The following is a 20290-nucleotide window of genomic DNA, read 5'->3' on the forward strand; positions in this document are numbered from 1 at the left end:
AAGCTTTCTTTTGAGTTAAAGAATGAGGAAAGCTTCTTACAAATTAAAATCACAGTCAGTTTCTTAACTTGCTCTCACTGGTGGCTAATGTGATTTATAACTGTTAAAATAGATATAAATTGTTTTGATGCTCAGCATTTTTATGAACTGTAAGGAATTGTAAAAAAAATTATGTGATTGTCTGGCACTAAAGCTTGGAAATATAAATGGATGAACCAAATGAGAACTGGAAGGAAAAATAAAATAGTGAAGAATCTTAATGTGTACTTGACAAATGTGAAAAATTTGATTTCTGTTTTGTTGTGTTTTTATTTATCTTAATCCCCTCACGTGGTGTTTATGCATGAAATGGAACCTTTGGGTTCTCCAGAGCTGTGTAAAATAACCTCTAGCTGTTTTGGTGAAGGCATGAGATAAGCAGTAATTCAGCAGCTGTATGAAATGGCTGCACAGCACTTTGCAGTGAGATGTGTAGACTGTTGCTTTGAGTGAGCAAGCTCACGTACCTAAACAAATTAAAGCAGCATCTATGTGTATGTGGAATAATATACCTTTAAAAACAGTGCTTACCTTTTCTTTAAATAGCCTGTGGAGAATTTTGTGCTGTGTTAGAATGCTTTCAATGTAGAAGTAGCTCATGTACATCTGTAATACAGTGAAATCAGCTGTCCAGGTAAAGGGACTGTATGGTCAGAAGTGTATTCCTGAGTAGATCTGTCGGTGTTTGCTCTTGTGTGATGCAGTTCACAAAATAACTCTCGTTACTTTGGTTCTGAAGTTATTTAATGTTGGATGTCTTCAAAGGATGGAAGACATGCATAAAACTTAATTGGATTGACTGTTTTTTTAATTTTTTAATCTTTTAGATGCATTTGAGAACTGATTGTCAGTTTGAAGAACTCCCATGTCCTCGTGCTGATTGCAAAGAAAAAATACTGAGAAAAGATCTGCCAGACCATGTAGAGAAGACCTGTAAATACCGGGAGACAACCTGTAAATACTGTAAAAGCCAAGTCCCAATGATTATGTTGCAGGTGCAGTATTTACTTTTGTATATACAAGATTCCCCACATTAATGTAGAATAACACCAACTCTTCTTGTCTTTCTCTGTAACTGCCAAAAGAGCTTTTGTCTCTCAGCCAGAATTAATAGCTCAAAAAAGAAAAAAGGCTGACTTTCAAAACATGTCTTTTTCCTGCAAAAAAAAAAAAAAAAGTAAAAGCATTGAATAGGAAATATTTTCTTTATTCTGGTGTTCAGGTACTGCGTTTTAAAAAGTTCAGATCCACTGCCTGCTCTTGACACTGAAGTTAATTTTGCTATGCTTTTTAGATTTTTTTCCAATTTAGATAATAAATGCAACCACCACAATAGCAATCAAATATTGTTCAAGAAAAGCATAAGCATTGCAATTGACTGGAAAAATAGCATCTTCTGCATAATCCTTCTTGGGTACTGTGTGATCTCTCCTGGGAGGAAGGGAAGAATGTAAAACCAATTGTGTCTTAGGAGAGGAAGACTGTAAAAGCAAATTATACCTTGCCATAGCCAGCAATACATGACAGGCCTAAGATGAGTTACTGCTGTTCTTGGCATCAGAGAAGCTTCTGATCAAGTCTGATAGGCAGCATATTGAGGGTTAGAATTACAGAGGAGACGTTGAGAAAGTCATGCTTACTTTACACATAAAATTTTAACTTGACTGTTTCACACTGAAAGATATTATGCTGAATCTATCTTGGTATGATTTTAACATTTTTTAAACAAATTCTGTCTACAAATTTTCTTGTAGTTTGATGGTCTTGGATCTCACACCTTCTTGCTATAGTAAGACTGGTGAAAATTTTTTTCTCATTTGTGTTCTTGTGTGTTGTTTGTTAGGTGAAGTATGACAACAATGAGAAGTGTTCTTTACTTGGAGATGTTGTTACAAAAAGGCATCTGTAGAAACTTGTCAAGTTCTGGTTTAGATTTGACTCTCAGTTATTTGAGTGCACACTTGCAGGGGCTGGTAGTTCAATAACTGTGCCTTGCCCAGAATAAGGTGGCTGAGATATGAAAATAAACAGAAAAAAATAAGTCTGCCCTTCATTTATTCTTGTACATTCTGATACAGAGGTGAAAGTGTATTTAGGTAGATTATGGATGATGTTCTCCCAGAATTATTAGGTTGGAGAGTGGCAGAAGGCAAAAAGTGATATTAAAAAATGTGTGGTGTCTTAACAGACAGAATCAGTGAGTTTTAAGTACGTTCTGCAGACTGGATTGGCTGATATTTTTGGGGCTTTTTCCTAGATTTTTTAAAGTTCAGTGGTTCTAGAAATGCAGATGAGCCTCTTTGTTGTGGCCTGATTAAAATGTTACTTTGCTATACTTCAGTAATGAGAATGAGAAGATTAATGACACGGTATTTTTGAATCTTAGAATCACAGAATGGTGTGGCTTGGAAGGGTCCTTAAAGATCGTTCTTGTTCCAACCCTTCTGCTGTGGGCAGGGACACCTTCCACTTGACCAGGTTGCTCAAAAGCATATCCAACATGGCCTTGAATTCTTGCAGGGATTAAACATTCACAATTTCTCTGGAAAATCTGTTCCAGTGCCTTGCCACCCTCACAGTCTAGAACTTCCTAATATCTAATTTAAACCTGCTCTCTATCAGCTTAAAGCCCTTCTTCTCCCCTGTCCCATCTCCACATGCCCATGTAAAAAGTCCCTCTCTGGCTTTCTGTAGGCCCCTTTAGGTACTGTAAGGCTTCTTTTGACTTCTCATTTGAATTTTGTCACCCCGTTGACAAAACTGTGTTTTTAGAGGTGAACTTGAGTTCATCTCTGGGTTCTGTAGCCTAGAATTTTCTCTAATGTAATAATGACTGAAGCTGGCCTCAGTGACTTGAACTGAAAATGGAGATAGGGGGAGCAGACTGAGAAAAAAGGTATGCAAATGGAAACAAAAAATTTTACTGGAGAACATGTGGTTCATGTCTTCATAGAATCCCGTGACCCGTGGGGTAGGAAATCCCCGTTGTTGGAGGCAGACTCCAACAAGTTAACAATGTCAGTAGAATGCTTTTTAAGATTGCATTTATCTTGCCTGCATGCTCACTCGGTGACTTAGCCTCTTAATGTCTTTTGTTCAAACCATCTAAAAATTTAAGGTTTCTTTTTGTCAAAAACTTATCTTTTCTATCCTCTACATCCTGACAGATAAAGATGGTGCATTGTTAAAATGGAAATTAGTAGTCTGAAATGCCTCTGGATTTTTCTGTGTATAGTCCACAAAGCTACTTGGAAGTGCTTGTCCTGTAAAGTTGCTACTTAGCAGTAGTGTGACATGGATGTGGAAGGACAGCACTGCTTCTTGCCTGGGCTCCTTCCTGAAACCCTGGCCATAAACCAGACCCTGCCAGGGCAACCTGGGCTCTGCCCAGTGCTCTGAAATACAGCTGAGGACAGCACTGAGGAAGACCCCAGACATTGTTCCTTGCTCCCTGTCACTTCTCTGGAGCCAGACATGTTCCTAATGTGGCACTGGCTTTTCTGGGAGCTCTGTTAATATCCTGCCCTGCCCTCATCTGGGCTGGGAGCCCTGCATGGGGCATCACCTGTGGTTTGTACTGGATTTAGTGTTTGGTTTTATGTGCTCAACTGGGTGAATTTAGACTTGGAGGGAGAGAGTTCTGCCACTGGGGTTACTCTGGTATATCCTGAAGTCGCTGGAAAGGCTTGCCTTGGCTTCAGTGGGTGGACACTGGTATGTGGAGCAAGGAGGAAAACAGGAGAGAAGTTGCCTGTTCCCTTTTTATCATGAACCAAGACTCAGTGTCACGGCCTTTGTCAGATGGTTTGGGTAGGTTAGGGAACAGGGTTAGGGAATTAAATTAGGGAATGAACATTAGAAGGAAGTGTTACTTTTCCAGGTTTGTAGTTGATAAATAACTGAGGAAGTGTGTGGGGCATGAGGCTCCTATATCACATGGTTGTGTGTGATTCTCCCTTCGGCATGGCTCCAGATGTGTTCAGAATGAGAGGCCCAGGTCCAGCTCCTGACTCTGAGCAGGAGTGGTGCTTTGGGACTCTGCTTGTCAGGAGAGCATCACTGCCACCCTGGCAGGCTGTTCTGAGCAGGGGCACTGCTCCTGGCTGGGGATGGACTGAAGATGGCTCAGTTGCTGTCCCAGCCCTCTGGCTAAGGAGCAGCTGAGGGTTCCCTGGTTCCTGTCACTGGGACTGTGCCACATCCCAAGTGAACGAGTGTGACTGGGGAGTGTGCAGGGTTAGATGGGTCAGGACAGCGTCTCACGGCCTGCTTTAAAAGGAGGAGATACACAGTTTCAGAGAGTGGCAGATTTATGCCAGAATTTTGATCAATGCCTTTCACATCTTAGAGATCAGATGTCCTTTACATCTCGGTTTTGTTTCAAAAAATAGACCTGGTTACTGGGCAAAAAGAGCATGCTATTTGCTCTTCCCTTTCTAACAGGCTTATGAATCTAGAGCTTTGCTTTTCTTAAGTACCAGAAATGAAGCAGTGTGTTTCAAGTTGAATGGGACGTGTCACTTGACAAGAAACAGAATTTTCATTTTGTTGAGAAAACTGAGAGGAAATGTAAATTCTGTTATCTTGGGCCTGACTTCTTCCCTCACTGGGGTGCTAGGGTTTGACAGCTATGCTGAGATACCTGTCATCTGAGTTCAAATTAAAATCCCTGCCCAGCATTGTATGTGTAACAGTGAGTCTTAGTATCAGATGCTTGGGAATCAAAATTAGAAAAGAATTGGAAGGGAATATCCGTACATAGGAAAGTGAATGTCTGAGGGTGGGCAGTGTACATTTCTGCCGGACTTTTCCATGCACTATATACCCTTACTAGAAGGGACATCTACACTGCGTTCTCTTGAAGATGCCCAATTTTGTGAGTGACTGTTGGGGATTAAAACTTGACTTTGACTACTGTTTCATTGTTCAAAGTAAATCCAATAAAATGGTAAGCAAATAGATTTGCTTTGCATGGGAAAACACAAGGAAACCCTTGGTTTTGCTTCAGAATACCAGCACCTGCATCAAAGTATAAACTGATGTTTGAGGAATTGCAGTTCTGTAACTGAAATCTGAAATAACATGGAAAAAAATCTTGTGGGATTTTTAATTGTTGTAGGATGCTTTTCTTTGCAGGTAAGTCCTCTCTTAATTAAAGAGTAAGATCTGATTTGTGGTTTGTTTGCTTTTTTCCTCTGTAGAAACATGAAGATACAGACTGCCCATGTGTCATGGTTTCATGTCCTCATAAATGTAGTGTTAAAACACTCATGAGGAGCGAGGTAAGAAGTCATGCCCAGTGTTGTACTGAAAAATTTAATAATGTCTGTAGTAAGATCTCGCAAGAATTTTGCCAGAAGCCATTTCCTTGTTAAAATGTGAGATCTAAGGAAAAGCTTTTTCTACCACACAGTTAAGTGTGATAACACTCAAATAAGTTTAATGATTTCTTGAAAAACTATTTAAAAATAAACAATTTCTTAATTTTGAGTCATTATTACACTTGGCTTGTCCAAGATTAGCGCATGTCCTTCCTGCTTTTGTTTTTACTAGCTCTCCCCCTGCCCTTCCCTCGTTTCAGCACCACAGAGCAGCATCTTGGGGTAGTTAGCTTATATTAAAAGAGAAATACAAAATTAAAATTCAGTGCACATTGACAAGAGTTATTAAAGACTACAAAAATCATATAGATGTGTAATTTCAAGGAAAAATTTAAAATTAAATCTATTACATTTTTTGTGAAAAATAGTAACTGATACTTAGAGAAATGGTGTAAGGTTAAGGTTGAGTACAATATTCCATCAGTAGATGCAACAATGCATGAAAGTTATTTCTAATGTATAGAAGTTTCCAGTAATATGTAGATGAAAAAAAATTAAAGCGTGGCTTTGAAGAGATCCATGTTCTTGTACATGAAAAGATTAAAGTAGCATCTGTCAAAATTGAGGTGCTTAATTTTCCCCTAAAAATAGAACTTGCCAGGGATAGAGAAGAACTTACTGAAGTCTTCATCACTCAGTAAGCCTCTTTTAAGGAAAGTGAAGTTTCTGATCTGAGGATGAGCTTTTCTCTTTCCTCTGCTACTTACTTCCCAAGCTGGATTAATACCATTTTTCAGTTGCATTTGTAATTTATTAATTGTGGCAGAGTGCAGAAGGCACATAAGACTCCTGCCAAAGTTTAATGCAGTCTTTCCGTCAAGATAATGAAATACAAAATATATGATAGATACTGTATTTATTAAGAGAAATTGAGCTGTTAAGAAAAGAGAAAATACATATACTGGCCAACTCTACCAGTGCTTACTGCCAAGATTAGATCCTGGTTCTGGAGCACTTTGGCTTAGTCTTAAACCCTGACTTCAGCAGTTACTTTCAAAAGAGGTGTGTCTGAGTGCTTGTAAGAACTGCACCATTAAAGGCTGGGTTGTTACACACAGAGTGGGGTTTGAAACCATGGGTAGAAACAGAACTTTAAACAGCCCTTTGCCCTGCATCATCTGTTGCTGTATGTTGCTTAATTTTTTTTTCTAATACTGTGAAAATGTATGTATTTCTTGGTTGCATGATTAGGGACAAGAAGTCTAATGCAGAAAATGGGAAAATGCCTGCCTAACAGTTTGAGAAAATTCTGTAGTGTACAAGTGGATATCTTACTGTAGAATAAAAGGCAATTTTCATGTTTAATTCATAACTCGTTGGCAGACTTCTGGTTTTGAAAAGTTGAAAAACGTGGTGTTCTTGTAAAACCTGTTAAACCACATGTCCCTTTCTTCTTATTTTTTTCTCCACTCCATGTCTTCTGAAATGATACTGTGAATTTCTTCAGGTAGTGTTTAGGACACAATAGCTGTGAATCAGAGATGAGTGACTGATGGCATCTCCGTATGAGATTTTAAAGTCTCTCTTGTCTGTTCCAGAGCTGCACATTCAAAGCAGTGTTCATTCACCACTTCTTTCCAGGGAGGTGGATGAGCTCAGTCATGTGGGGCTTAAGGTGTGGGAATTTCAAATGAGATTCTGCAGCCCAAAAATGGTGCCAGCTGAGAAGCCAGGCTCTGGCTCCTGTCTGCTTTGTGGGAAATACAAACTGCAGACTCTGTTTTTGAAAAGAGAGTCTTTGTTAGGCTGTCCTTTCTAAAAATGTCTCTCTGCTCCAACTTTTAGGCAGTTTGCATCCAGCTGCTGCCATCTGTGCTGCTGCTGTCCATATAAATATATATATATATGTATATGCTTTTGTGAATTGGTTTACTTTTAAATGAAAAGTGGTCTGTGCTTGTAATTATCCAAGATATTGGACTAAATCTCAATCTGAAAAATGCAGGCATTTTACTAATCATTTTTAATCCTGTGTACTGCATTTTTTTAAAGTTACTGAACTGTACCTATTCTAAAACTCTTTGTCTGTTTCATGCAGTACTTGTTTAGTCTTTTTTGTGTAATTTAACTGTTAAATTTAGGCACGGAGAATTGCATGTTATGTTTTGAAAAGTTGGTTCCTTGTGAAATTAGGATTAGAACAAAATGTATTTTATTACAGTGAAACTGATCTTAAGACTTGCTCAGAGCACCAGTAAAAAAAAATAAATCACTTTTTGAGAAAAGATTAGCCATTCACTAAAGTCAAATGAAATCAAATAATTTTGGAGTACATTCTTTCTGTTTGTTTCGTTTTTTTTAAATTGGGTTGCCTATTGAAATAGTCTTTGGTAGAAGTTTCACTGTATACTAAATGTATCACACTGTATACTGTATTGGCATGTGCGTGTGGTTTACATATGTGTATAAACAGAATTAGCACTTGAGATCAGACTGGAGAAAATATACACATGTGTGCTGTATGTTCTGCAAATGGCACACAATACAAACCTGATAACCTCTGCCCTTTATGTTATCATGCAAAGGTCTTTTTGCCAAAACTCACGTTTTTTTCCTATTGCAGTTGAATGCACATTTGTCAGAATGTATTAATGCCCCAAGTACCTGTAGTTTTAAGCGTTATGGCTGCACTTTTCAGGTCAGTATATAACAATTATACTTCCCAATTGATCAAAGTCTGCAAATAGAAGCTAATTCATTGACATGAAAGTTCTGGACTTCTCTAGTTTCAGTTAAGAAAATCATCCAGTTGCACCAAGTGATTATACAGGAGATGTTTGCTTTTGCATTTTAAAAATAAACAACATGAAAAGCCCATACATTCCTGTAATGGTTTGGGAGTTCAGTTGTTAGGTGTGTCTCGTTGAAATAGGAATATGACACATTTGAAAAACTTAGGATAAGAGGAAAGTCTCTTTAATTCTTGGGAAAATAGACTAGTTAACTTCAGTTGTTTCTATGAAAGCATTTTCTTGAACTAAGTATGTTTATATTTTCTCTCATTTGTGTGTTTTAATATTTTTAATTGAGGTTGCACATAGGTTAGCACACTTAAAACATGTATTTTTATGTGCATTAATATATCTGTGTGCACATAGGTATATAATCAAAGCATGAAATTTATTTTCTTAAAAAAGGTTTAGATTTTAATCCTGGCAATCCCTGCAATATTAAAAGAAATGAACTCAGACCTCAAAGTTTAGTTTCAGTAGTATTATTCAAGTTTCTTCCAATATTCTGCTTCCCTTACCATAAATCCTGGAGAATTTGGATGCTTATGTAATGAAAATATTAGTCAGGACATTTCAGAAACCACTGGGAGGAAACAATGGCATTTATCTGATAGAATGATTAACTTGGTAGCCCATGGCTATTTAAAGAGACAAGGACTCACAAAGGAGCAACACTTCTCAATAGATGATGTCCTGCAGGTATTTCCAGGTTCTTAAATAATGAGCATTCATCTTTTTAAGTGTTAACAGTAATGCTCTTAGTGGTAGAACTGATCAATGCTGTAACCCTGCCCACTGTTATGTCGTATGTATTGCCATTCATTTTATGTATTTATATGTGTGCATATATGTACATATATCCACATATATATTTTTAGTATCTTATATAGAGTACATACCTTGAGGATCATTGAAACCCTTTCAGTTGCTTTGCAGCACTCTATACCATCAAAGGCAACATACTCTGCATTGCAAAGCACTTACTGAAGTAGGCATAATGCAACACGATACAAAAGAAGTAATGTGGTCTGCATCTTATGTACTCTGTATATAATCTATGTGTGTTCTGTAAACTCTTTATATAGTGATTATTTGTAACAGCACTTATAGGTTGTGCAGAGGCAGCAGATCTGAATATCCCAGAACAATCATGGTAACATCTTAAACATGACAGAACAGGCATTGTAATAACTCTCAGTGTAGTTTATAAAGCTGGCAGTTTCCAGTGATGATAAACTTATCCTTAATATTTGTCTTTAATATTCAGCTGAAGGAAAATGTAGTGCTTATGAAGCTGTTCATGAAATAGAACAGAAGTTTTAAATTACAGTTAGTGGAATTTGAAGTTTCAGATTTTATATGACTCAAGGGTTTTATTGTGCTTTGTTTAATTCTAGGCTACACAAAGGACTCTAAAATATAATTCATTTTGTAAATCTTGTTCATCTTTACTGTTTCTGAGTTATCAAGCACACTGGATGGAGTTATGTAGCAGTTGTATAAAACACTTGCTATATTAAATGTATTCCTGATTTTTGTAAGTTCCCCAGTAGATTTCCCTCCTCTCTACAGTTCTGCAACAAGCACCTGTGAACCAAAATATGTAGTGTTGGTTCGATGTCTTTAAATACTCTTTCTTTGTAGGTTTAAAAGAAGTGGAATTGGCTAAAATGTATAAATTCTTTGTTGTCACAGGGAACAAACCAACAAATTAAAGCACATGAAGCCAGCTCAGCAGTGCAGCATGTTAACTTATTGAAAGAGTGGAGCAATGCTCTAGAAAATAAGGTATATCTTCTACTCACTTCTAATTTTCATTGACTTCTTTAAATTATATAAAAGTACTGGAAGGAACGCTTTTTTCCTGTTTCACAGCTGTTCAACATTACAGCTAAAGCACTAGTAGGCTTCAAAAGCTATCAGGCCATTTAGCAGCTCTTTGTGCCTTTGTTATGTAATAAAATGCTGTGAGAAACTTGGCTTCTTAACTCCATGGACAATTTTCCTCATTGATAACTAAAAAACACTTTCTTCACATAAATAAACAGTCCAGTATTATATTTCCTCTCTGAGCTGCCTTCTTACAGAACAGAGAGTTCAGAAAGCCATGGCAACACTATGAGCTGTATCTTTACCACCTCATCATTTTTCCTGACATAACTTCAGAAGTGTGTGATGAACTGGTTATGTATTTTATTTCTTTTTGTTCTTGCTCTCCAAACTTAAAGACCTGCACAGTTTAATTAAAATAAATGTGCTGTAACTCATGGCCATGATGATGTCTGCTTCAGTGCTAGACCAGCATGCAGTTCATGTTGCAGTGTTTCCTTGGGACTCCAGGTTTTTAAGTTTTTGGGATTTGGGAGATGCTGGGAGTTGCATCAGCTATGATCTTGTGAATAAGCTTGAATGACTTTACCATGTGTTCTGTGAATAAAATCCAGGGCTTTGATTTAAAAAATACAAAACTTCAGAACAAATTACTGTTTTCTTATATCCTTTTGAAAAAGTTTTACATAGACATCAGACTGATGTTTCTGTGTTTTTAAGGGGAAGAAGATCCCATAATTTCCAAAGTGTTCTACAAATGCAGGCACAAGAGTCAGGAGCCCCTTCAGACTTTTCTCAAATGAGTTCACAAGTAGCAATTCCAGTGTAAACTCAGTGGCACTTTGGATGTGATTTCTGTCATCTCAGAGCTTGAAAGATCACAAGCTAGAGTTTAGCAAACTGTCTAGAAAGCACTTTCCTGTCTTGGCCTACAGACTTGGGTCTCCAGCAAGGTCATGCAGCTGCAGGAAGTGTCGTTTTAAAGCAGACATTAACTGGAACAGCGTAATATGTCTTGTGCCCCCAGCAGATTTATTCCTGAACTCATTGGTTTTGAGCTTGAAGCCTCTTCAGCAAGCCATTGACCCTAGGTGAGGTCTAATACAGGGTTTTTAGATAGAATTTTTTTACATGTGTAGGTAGGTCTTAGTTTGACGATCCATAACATTACTTAAGTTTGCTTTTGCATGTGAAACTTTGTCAGTGGAGAAACTTTACATTTTTCAGTTTTGAGAGATACAGATTCATATCCTTAGTTCGTTTTTCATTAGTCTGATTAAAACTACACAATTTATTTCACATCACAGGAAAAAACCCACGTTCCCTGTAACTTGCAGAATAGATCATGTTCTGCCTTTTGTCAGTGTCCTGAGAGGTGCTTTGTCATTTAAAAAATGCCCAGCAGTTCTATATTTGTCTCTTACAGACCTTAGAGACTATACACTTTACTACTGTTTTATGTTTGACTTTCGTTTCAATTTTCATTTAGGACATAACTGCTTATCATCGTATGTCCATTTTTTTTTCTTTTACTTCCTGCTTTGTAGACTTCTTCCTATTCATAATAAAGAGTTGAATCACTGGAAATCCCAAGCCAGAGCCAAGTTACCAGAATAGCTAACCACTTGTCATATGTCAGTGACTTTATTCTAGGGATGGGTTACAAAATGATTTGTAACTTCATTGCTGTGCCCTTCTTTGAGGAAAAAATTAATGAATGCACTGAAGAACAACAGTGCAAAGTCAACTTGGCTGATGGGTATCTCAGAAATCTTAGCCCTGCTGAAGTCAGTGGAAGTCTTCTTAGTTTGTATAGTGTCAAGATTTCATTTGGGATTCTCTCTGTGGTGCATCTGCAGGGGAAAGGAGAAGTTGTCTTGTCCCAGTCACCACATTCTTTAACAGTGCATGTGGAGTGGGCAAACTGGAAATCTTCAGAGCTGCAAAGCTTGTGCTAAGTTAGGAGTTTGGTGTTGGTGGCAAAGAGTAGTAAGAGAAGGTCAGATGTAAAATCTTGAATCAGAACTTTGTGGGGGGAATTAAAATTCAGTGCTTTTTTCCCCTCTGTGATGGTGTTCTGCAGACTGAACTCCCACAGTTTTGTAATGTTGGAAATAATCAGTTAAACATAATTTTGTGGCTTCATCACATTCTTACAGAAAACTGGTATCAACTGTTTTTTTCTTTTTAATATGAGACTTAAATATGGGACCTGTTTGAATACAGTTTCTTGTGGCATAACGTTTTTTCCATTCTTTTTTAGTAAGCAACAATAAACAGCAGCTTAATTTGCAAAATTGCTGAATAAGAGCATGCTTTTTCCTAGGAATATTTCAAATATGCCAACTAAGTAAAGGAAGATTATGTAATTTGTAATTAGATGCTGTGTTTCCTTTACCCTTTTTTACACTAAAGTTCCAAAGACTTATGCTGAAACTATAGTTGGGAAACTATTTAGTGTTAATTTATTTTTTTTTTTAATTCACAAATCACAGCCAAACTACAGTTGCTGACCTTGCAATGACAGTTCTGTATGATTAAGGACTGCAGGACACAATTCTACTTTTCTTGTATTCTGTAAAGCTACGTGGAAAATCTCAGTACAAGACAGGCCCACATTTTATAACTTACATAAAAATGGAAATGCAATGCTTAGTGACCCAGAGCATAACTGCCTTGTGATTGGGAGGCCTGGGGAGGAAACAGTGAGAAAAGGGAAATGCAGAGATCACAATTAAATAAATAACTCTGATTCATTAAGGAAATGGAGGATGCAAACAAAATGAAGCTTCCACCCAGCAAATCTTAAATATCTGGGAGGCAGAGGTACTGGTTTAAATTTAAGCTTGTTCTTGAAAATTTTTTCTAGTACCTAGGCATGCATTCCGTCGGCCTCAATATTGCTTCTCTCTGCACTGACAAACTTGGCTTTTTCTCATTTCTGTTGAGTTTCTTTTGCCAGTTTTTCCATGTATAAAGTGCAGAACCAACCTATGTGTGTATATGCACACATACTGTACTGTACCATATTGAAAAGTAGATACCCACACATACATTATTGTACCTCTGTATTTTTGGGCCCCTGCCTAATGAACTTGCTGAATGCCTGTGGGCTTTGGCAGTCCTTTGTCTAGTTTGGGCTGGTTCAGAGATTTGAGATTAATTACCTTGTCAAACAGACTGGGTTCTGCTAGGAATGCAGTGACACATAAGGGATTTGGTGATGGTGTCTGACTGGAGGGCAGTTAGGGGGATGCAGTACAGCAGTGGCACCCACATCAGAGGTGAAGATGGCTTAACCTCAAACTAGTACCTGTAACAGAGGCCAGGGAGAATTTTTTTGACAGCCAAGTAATTGGTCTTGATGTGAAACATTTATCAAGAATTTTTTGGGTCTGAAATGGTGTCATATCCGTATAAAGATCTATCTGTGGAATAGTCAGGGCATGTCCAAACATCATCTTGTGCCAAGTGTTTGTTTTCTACGTTTTTGCTGCTGAATGATCTTGCCTGGGGAAAAACTACATTTCTCAATAAAGTAATGCACCACCACCAAGCAGCCCCCTTCTCCAAAGCACATTAATGAACAAGCACTAAGCAGTGTGACAGAAAATATTTACTGTATTACTTTCCTCCCCAAGGAGATATATAATAAGGTATTCTTTTAACAAGTCTCATGTTTTAAAAACGGAATGAGTCACTAATGAATAAATTCATAAAATGTCAGTTCAGAGAGAGAATAGAATTCACAGCCTGTAGTTCTTTGGTCTTTTCTACTAGTAGGCACCATTGGATTGTCCTTCAAATGCATGGATCCCTTCTGTATTCACTCATTTCAAGAGTTTTCGTTGCCATCACATTCTTTTAAGTCAAATCAATCCCGTGCAGATGTTTTTCCTTAAATTTGCTTAGATCAGGACAGATTGGCATAGGTGAAGAAGATTACTGTTCCCTAATCCAACCAGCTCAGTTTGTCTCTGGTGTACCTTCTGTGCAGGGCTCGAGTTCTTAATGCCAATTTAGAAGTTAGAATTAGGTTGTTCCAAACTCCAAGCAACTCCCAAGTCAGTTGGTGGAAACCAGGAAACCAAGCCATTAAACAAGAAGTGAATAAAGAAAATGTTACATTTAGACACAAATGCTTTGCTGGGTTTCTGTCCCATCTGCATTTTCTTAAGCCAAAGTTGTACCAATGCTATACATTAGAAGTGCAAAAATAGCTATCAGAAGGTTGGGGTTTATTTATTTGTTTGTTTGTTTATTTGCTAGACATGGAGAGAGATTTTATGAGGATCTTATCCCTTTCATGTGCTTAAGATAGTTTTAAACTAACAAAGTTATAGGTATTTTAATAAACTTTGGCAGGAGTAATTGTAGAATTTTTTCCAGGTGGCCTTGCTCCAGAATGAAAGTTTGGAAAAGAACAAGAGTATACAAACTTTACATAATCAGATTTGTAGCTTTGAAATAGAAATTGAAAGACAGAAGGAAATGCTGCGGAATAATGAATCTAAAATACTTCATTTACAGGTAAGAAATATAGAATCTCCCCATTAAAGCAGAAATGGTAGTAGCTTCTGTTCTGTGCCTTTGTACTTGTGAAGTGAGGTGGTCTAGTTAAAAAGTGGGGGGGAGATATTTTACATTGTTAGAGAGCCATTCTGTTGTTTTTTTTCTTCTGGTTTGTTGTGTTTAACTGGGTAACATACTTCACTAAAACATTGCAATTGCCTAGCCCATGTTAAAACAAAAAAAAACCCAAACTCTTTAAAAAGGAAAAAAGTGGAAAACAAAATTGAAATATTAAATAATCATACTTTTTTTTTTTACTTGGAAAAAAACTACTTAAGGCAGTCCTGCTGAAGGGCAAGGTTAGCACCTTAAAATTGTCAAGTATTATGTATATTTCTTTTTTACTTGCTGGTATTAAAAAATATATATGACTCATGAGTGAGATCAGTCTGATGTGGATTTAATTCAAACATAGCATAATGCATCGAATACACTTTTTGAAATTCCACATTTCTGTTGTCCTTCTGAGGAAAATTTTATCTAGTTATTCCTTTGCTCATAGGTCTGAGTTTCATGTTCTGTGTTTCGAATGCCTGGCCACAAGCCAGCACGAAACTAGAAATTCTCTGGATGCCCTGGCATGGTGGTTATCCCAGGCTGAAATTCCTTGTTCTGTATTCACAGCTGACTTGGAATGTGGGAATTTGTATTAGCTTGCATGATAGTAACCACAGTTAGAGAAGCCTCAGGAGATATTTAGCAAGCAGTTGTGGAGGTATCATTTACACATTAATGTAGTATGTCTGCTGCTTGAATATCAGATACCTGTTGTAGCATCCACCTTAAAGGAATGTAAATAAAATTATCTTTTTCACTCACTATTTACTTCACATATAAACTGCAAATGTTGATAAGAAAGATAACGATATCCAAACCAGTGTGTGGCTAAAATTCAAAGGGTGGCACATTCAGGAGTTCAGAGCCTGGAGACCCTTGATGGTGGTTTATAAGGAAACCTTCAAGTTTGGCAACTGCAGCATTTTTCCTTATAGCAGTAATTTCTTCCCATGGCCTGCCCACTTAGTAACCAGCTCAGCCTGCCTTAGTCATTGTTACTTGTCTGCTGATAGTCTGGGATATGGCTGCCTGCTTGCAATATTGCATTCTGACACTGGGGAGCTAATCCTTGTATGTACTGATATTGCTGATTGAATCTACCAGGAGGTAAGTTAATTTGTAAGCCTGGAGTTCTTACACATGCTGTCTCAATGGCCAGCAATGAGAGTGGAAATGGAAAAACCACAGAGCAGAGTTTTTCATTATTGTCTTAAATGACAGACTGCAATATCTTTTTCCTCGAGCTGTAAGTGTTAGCAAAATCAATTTTCAAATGGATGGTTTAGGAAAAAAGAAAACCCCAAACCACTACAAAGCAGCAGATTCCAACAGGTGGCTTTGTGGTGGTAATAAGCACTGGAGAAAATGTTTTGCTCTTTTTTCTTTTTCTTTTTTTTTCCTTTTTCCCCTCTTCTTTTTTTATTTTTTTTCCTCCTACTCTTTAGTTCCTCTTGCCAGTTATTTCAATTTAGTTATTTCAAGCCAAACTGTACTTCAAAGATATTTCCACCTGATTCCTTCCACTTAGCAGAATTTCCTGGTTCAGTCTAATTAGTAAGGGTTTCCTGGAAACACACCTCCATTTATTTTATCCTGGACAACTTGATCAGCCTCCTTCTGTTTCCCAGCAGGAGTGGAAGGAACGAGTTACCTTCTGTGAGCCGTTCTTTGCTGGCTTGTGTTGAGCAGCCGTGGTTCCACGGTGTAGCCACAGATACTGGACTAAGCAGTTCAGGTCTGGGCAAGGTGTGTTTGCTTAGTCCTCCAAGAGCTACAAATGCTACTGGTGTCCAGTACAGTCCCAGTATTGGCTGCCAGGTGACATTTTTTGGCTGGGGAGTGGCAGCAGCGTCACTGAGCATCATCTCTCTCTGAGGGGTCTGACACAACCGCTGTAAATGCATCAAGGGAGTCTGGGCACTGGCAGGAACCTCAGCCTAGAGAGGTTTTGTTTTCAGATGAGTTTTCTACATATTAGTCTCTAGGGATAAAGTGTTTTTACCAAGGGGGTATGATACTTTTTTTGGCTGCTGTCAGAACTTTTACATGCAGTGTCCAGTCTTTCATATGGAAATGGAAGCATGTCAGTAAGCCCATTGTAAGGGGAGTGGGGACGTGAGGTACTGAGGGACAAAAGAAACAGTGGCCTACAGGAACATAAAATGATTTGATGAGTAATATGTTCCTTCAGAGGAGAAGGACACGTGATTTCTTTTCCAAGTCAAGCAGTACCTTTTCTAGTCTGTTCTTCAGCTTTTCAGTTTCGCCCTATCAGTTGCAATGGAAAGGTCATTACAGCTCTTCAATTCTTCGTGACATTTTCTGAAATTCTTTTAGTAAGTATAGTGCTAAAATTATGGAAGTTGTTAGAAATGCTAAACAAAACCCTATATATGAAGATCAACATCAAAAGGAGCTCACAATGGTTTGCCAAGCACATAACTCGGGATTAATGATCCAGAGAGGTCATTGCTAGAGCGAAAAGTGCATGCAGAAAATTGATATCTACTTGAAAATTTATGAGTACAGTGTGAGACATCTGTGTGCTTTCTGATGGAATAATTAGAGTGAAAATCTCCACTGCTGCATTAAATTCAGATTTAGTACATCAGTATCTCCCAGCAGGAGGGAGGTTGAATCCCTGTAGGGTAAAAAGATAGAGATCCCACTGCTTTTTAAAAATTAAATAGAAGACTTATTTCTGATTATTTTATACCTCTTGATTTCTCATGTCAAGGTACAGTAGATAAAAATGATACACATTTACCAATGTGAAGCAGAAACAGCTAAACCAGAATTGGTTATGCATGTACAAAGGTGGAATGTTGCACAGGTTGATGGAGAGAAGTGGGTCCCTAATAACAACTTCGGGTAAACTTCTCCCAAGAGAACGGCTTACAATTCTTCTGCATGTTTAACACCTCCCCAGTTCATGTAAAAATGTGGTAATTTATTTTGTTTGATGCTGTGTTAACCCAAAGAGGTGCAAGCTGCGAGGCACTGTGCAAACGCCAGCCATGTTACTGTTCCTGCCTTGAAGAGTTCATGTTTGGTATGAGTAAAGGAAAAATATCAGACTTGGGCATATTTTGAGTTACTTTTGCACATTAACTAGTGGCCAAATCCTTTGGCTCTGCTCTCACAACATGCATTCAGGCTGTGCTGGGGTATGTTTCCATATCTATAGATATATAGCTATATAGATATATATATATGGCTAACAGCCCTTCCCTGCTCTATTTTCTGATTACCATCAGCCCGAGTGAGGGGCTGTGACTGTGTTGGTAGGTGGTGTTTTGTAAGTCCAGGAAAGCTGCTTCATATATTTACTGGGCCCATACCCCTGGCATTTATGATTCAGTGCACAGCTTTCCTTCACAAAGCACCAGTTCTGGAAATGAGAGATACATAACTTGTTTTGAAACATGAACATAGAAATAACTAGTTAATCTTGAAATACGTTACATTGCTCAGTGGTTTTGAGACAAAAAAATAAGATTTTGCTAGCTGGCTCATCAAATTGACAACCTTCAATTAATGGTTACAGACTTTGAGTATAACTGAAACCACGTGATTAAAAGCAAATGGCTCAAAGGGGAAATGGAAGTTGCATGAGGTAGAAGGGTTTTCCCCATCAGTGGGGAACACTGAATCCACATGGCCAACCAGAAGGCAAATGCAAAATAAATTTTATTTTATTGTTTTGTGCTTAACTGCCACTTTGCTTTTGTGAAGAAATGAAAAATCATGTTTACATTTGTTGGCTCTATATGATGATAAACTATAAAGCTATAAAGTTAGATTCGGAATTTAACTGTAGGTGGTAGCAAAAGTAGTTTCTTCTCTCAGATATTTTTGTTATCATTTGAACTTCACAACTGATTATAGGGTTCTGGCTAAAATTCCTGCTAGTCCAAATTAGCTGTGATAATGTGAAGTGCTGTGTATTTCTTGCATCAGATTTGAGGTAGACTGGAAATACGTTCTTGATATTTGTAATGTACTAAGGTGCTTGCAATGTCCCTCTTTCAGAGAATACTGGCCTTTCTGTCTATTTCTTTCTGGAGTGTTATATTTCATGCCTTTCCAAAACCAGCTGGGCTATATTTTCCTTTTTCTTAAAAAGACTCAACAGAAAATACCTTCAAAATGTGTGGGTTGTTGAGTTTAGGAAGTAAGAGTGGGAATTTTAAAGATACTTAAGGGGACAGATGTGGTCATTTTGCTTACAGGGCAAATTCTTGAGGGCTTCTGATACAGTTATGGGCACATCATAGCTCAGGCTTTGATGATTGATTTCAGTGAGCTGGGAGCTTGCACATGTGTGTACTTGTGTTCCATGTGTGCAAGAATAATGGTGTTTTCCTGGAGGCATAAGTTTTTTTGCTGTAAACCAATATAAACCTATGCACATGGGCAGCCATCTGATCCACACCACAGGAAGTTGTGCCCATATTTTGTTGCTGAAGTACTGTCACATGAAAGCAAACAAGTATCAGCCCATAATACCAATATGGAGACATTCAGAAAATTGTTCTTACATTGAAAGGTTTAAAAAAAAAATAAAAATCAAATTACCTTATACAATGGTTACACACTAACAAGTCCCTTTCTTAAAATAAAGCTATTGCTAATTCTGATAGTGCTCTACCTATGCAGTACTAAATATTTTGTGTTTCATAAATACCTGGGCTATTCCTTTAAATTTTCAAGGTTTGTGTCATTAAAATACAATAGACATAAGCAAAACTTGTTTATATTGGAATTCAGTGTTATTACTAACAGATAATTAAGTCTTTGTGTAATTTGCATAAATGAATGTCTTTGTGTTATTTTAACTCATGCTGTTATTTTATAAAGCGAGTGATAGACAGTCAAGCAGAGAAACTGAAAGAACTGGACAAAGAAATCCGTCCCTTCCGACAGAACTGGGAGGAGGCTGACAGCATGAAGAGCAGTGTGGAATCCCTCCAGAACAGAGTGACTGAGCTGGAAAGTGTTGATAAAACTGCAGGGCAAGGAGCTCGGAATACAAGTGAGTGTGAGCACAGTGGGCTGAGGTGCTGTTGAGAGGAAGACAGTGTCCCTTGAGTGGCATTCCCATTGTGACTTTTATATGGAAACATCAATAATGATTCTTCTGATTTTTGAGTAGGAGAGTGTGCATTTCATTTGTTGATGATGTGGCATTGCTTCTGTGCTTTTTCTTAGGCTTGATTCTTGTCTTCTACTTTGTTTTATTGACTCTTGTCTTGACTGCATTGTTAGCTCATTAAAAACAGTTTCTCAATTGATCTTTGATAGCTAATAGCTTTCAGCAACTTCTTTAAATCTAGTCTTGGTATATTGACATTTTCTACTATTCCTCTCCCCTGTGAATGGATCAGAATGGTTTTCCACCTGAAAACACCCATCCTGGTTCTGTTAGACAGGTGTAGACATCCTAAGAAAACTGAAATCTGCTTAAGAATAGGGTTATTGTGCTTCTGTGTAAAGACTGGAATTCAGCAGGACAGTGTAGATCACATGCAAGTGTTTAAATGATTATGACAAAGAACATTTAAATAGTCCCATATAAGATAAACCTACCTTATGAATTCATCTGCTTCTCAGTATGGCGTGTTGGCCAGTTTTGCCAGTAAGAAAACAATAGAGTAACGTGAAAAGTGAAAGGGGGCA

General features: G+C 37.7%; 1 protein-coding gene across 34 annotated transcripts in view; it reads left to right on the forward strand.

Moving 5' to 3' along the window:
- The window catches only part of TRAF3 (TNF receptor associated factor 3), a 69874-nt gene that overhangs the window by 41243 nt on the left and 8341 nt on the right, over positions 1-20290 (forward strand). For 14 of the 34 annotated variants that reach the window (XM_086894533.1, XM_086894532.1, XM_086894528.1 and 11 more), the window contains 6 exons: positions 867-1034; positions 5241-5321; positions 7984-8058; positions 9848-9940; positions 14372-14512; positions 19472-19646. In XM_086894533.1, coding sequence (XP_086750659.1) covers positions 867-1034; positions 5241-5321; positions 7984-8058; positions 9848-9940; positions 14372-14512; positions 19472-19646 — 733 coding nt within the window. The remainder of the gene's footprint in view (positions 1-866; positions 1035-5240; positions 5322-7983; positions 8059-9847; positions 9941-14371; positions 14513-19471; positions 19647-20290) is intronic. The other 20 variants (XM_086894547.1, XM_086894546.1, XM_086894545.1 and 17 more) reach the window with 4 other exon arrangements.

This window comes from Cyanistes caeruleus, chromosome 6 (assembly GCF_971803275.1).
Source record: "Cyanistes caeruleus chromosome 6, bCyaCae1.hap1.1, whole genome shotgun sequence".
In the NCBI taxonomy this organism is placed as follows: domain Eukaryota; kingdom Metazoa; phylum Chordata; class Aves; order Passeriformes; family Paridae; genus Cyanistes; species Cyanistes caeruleus.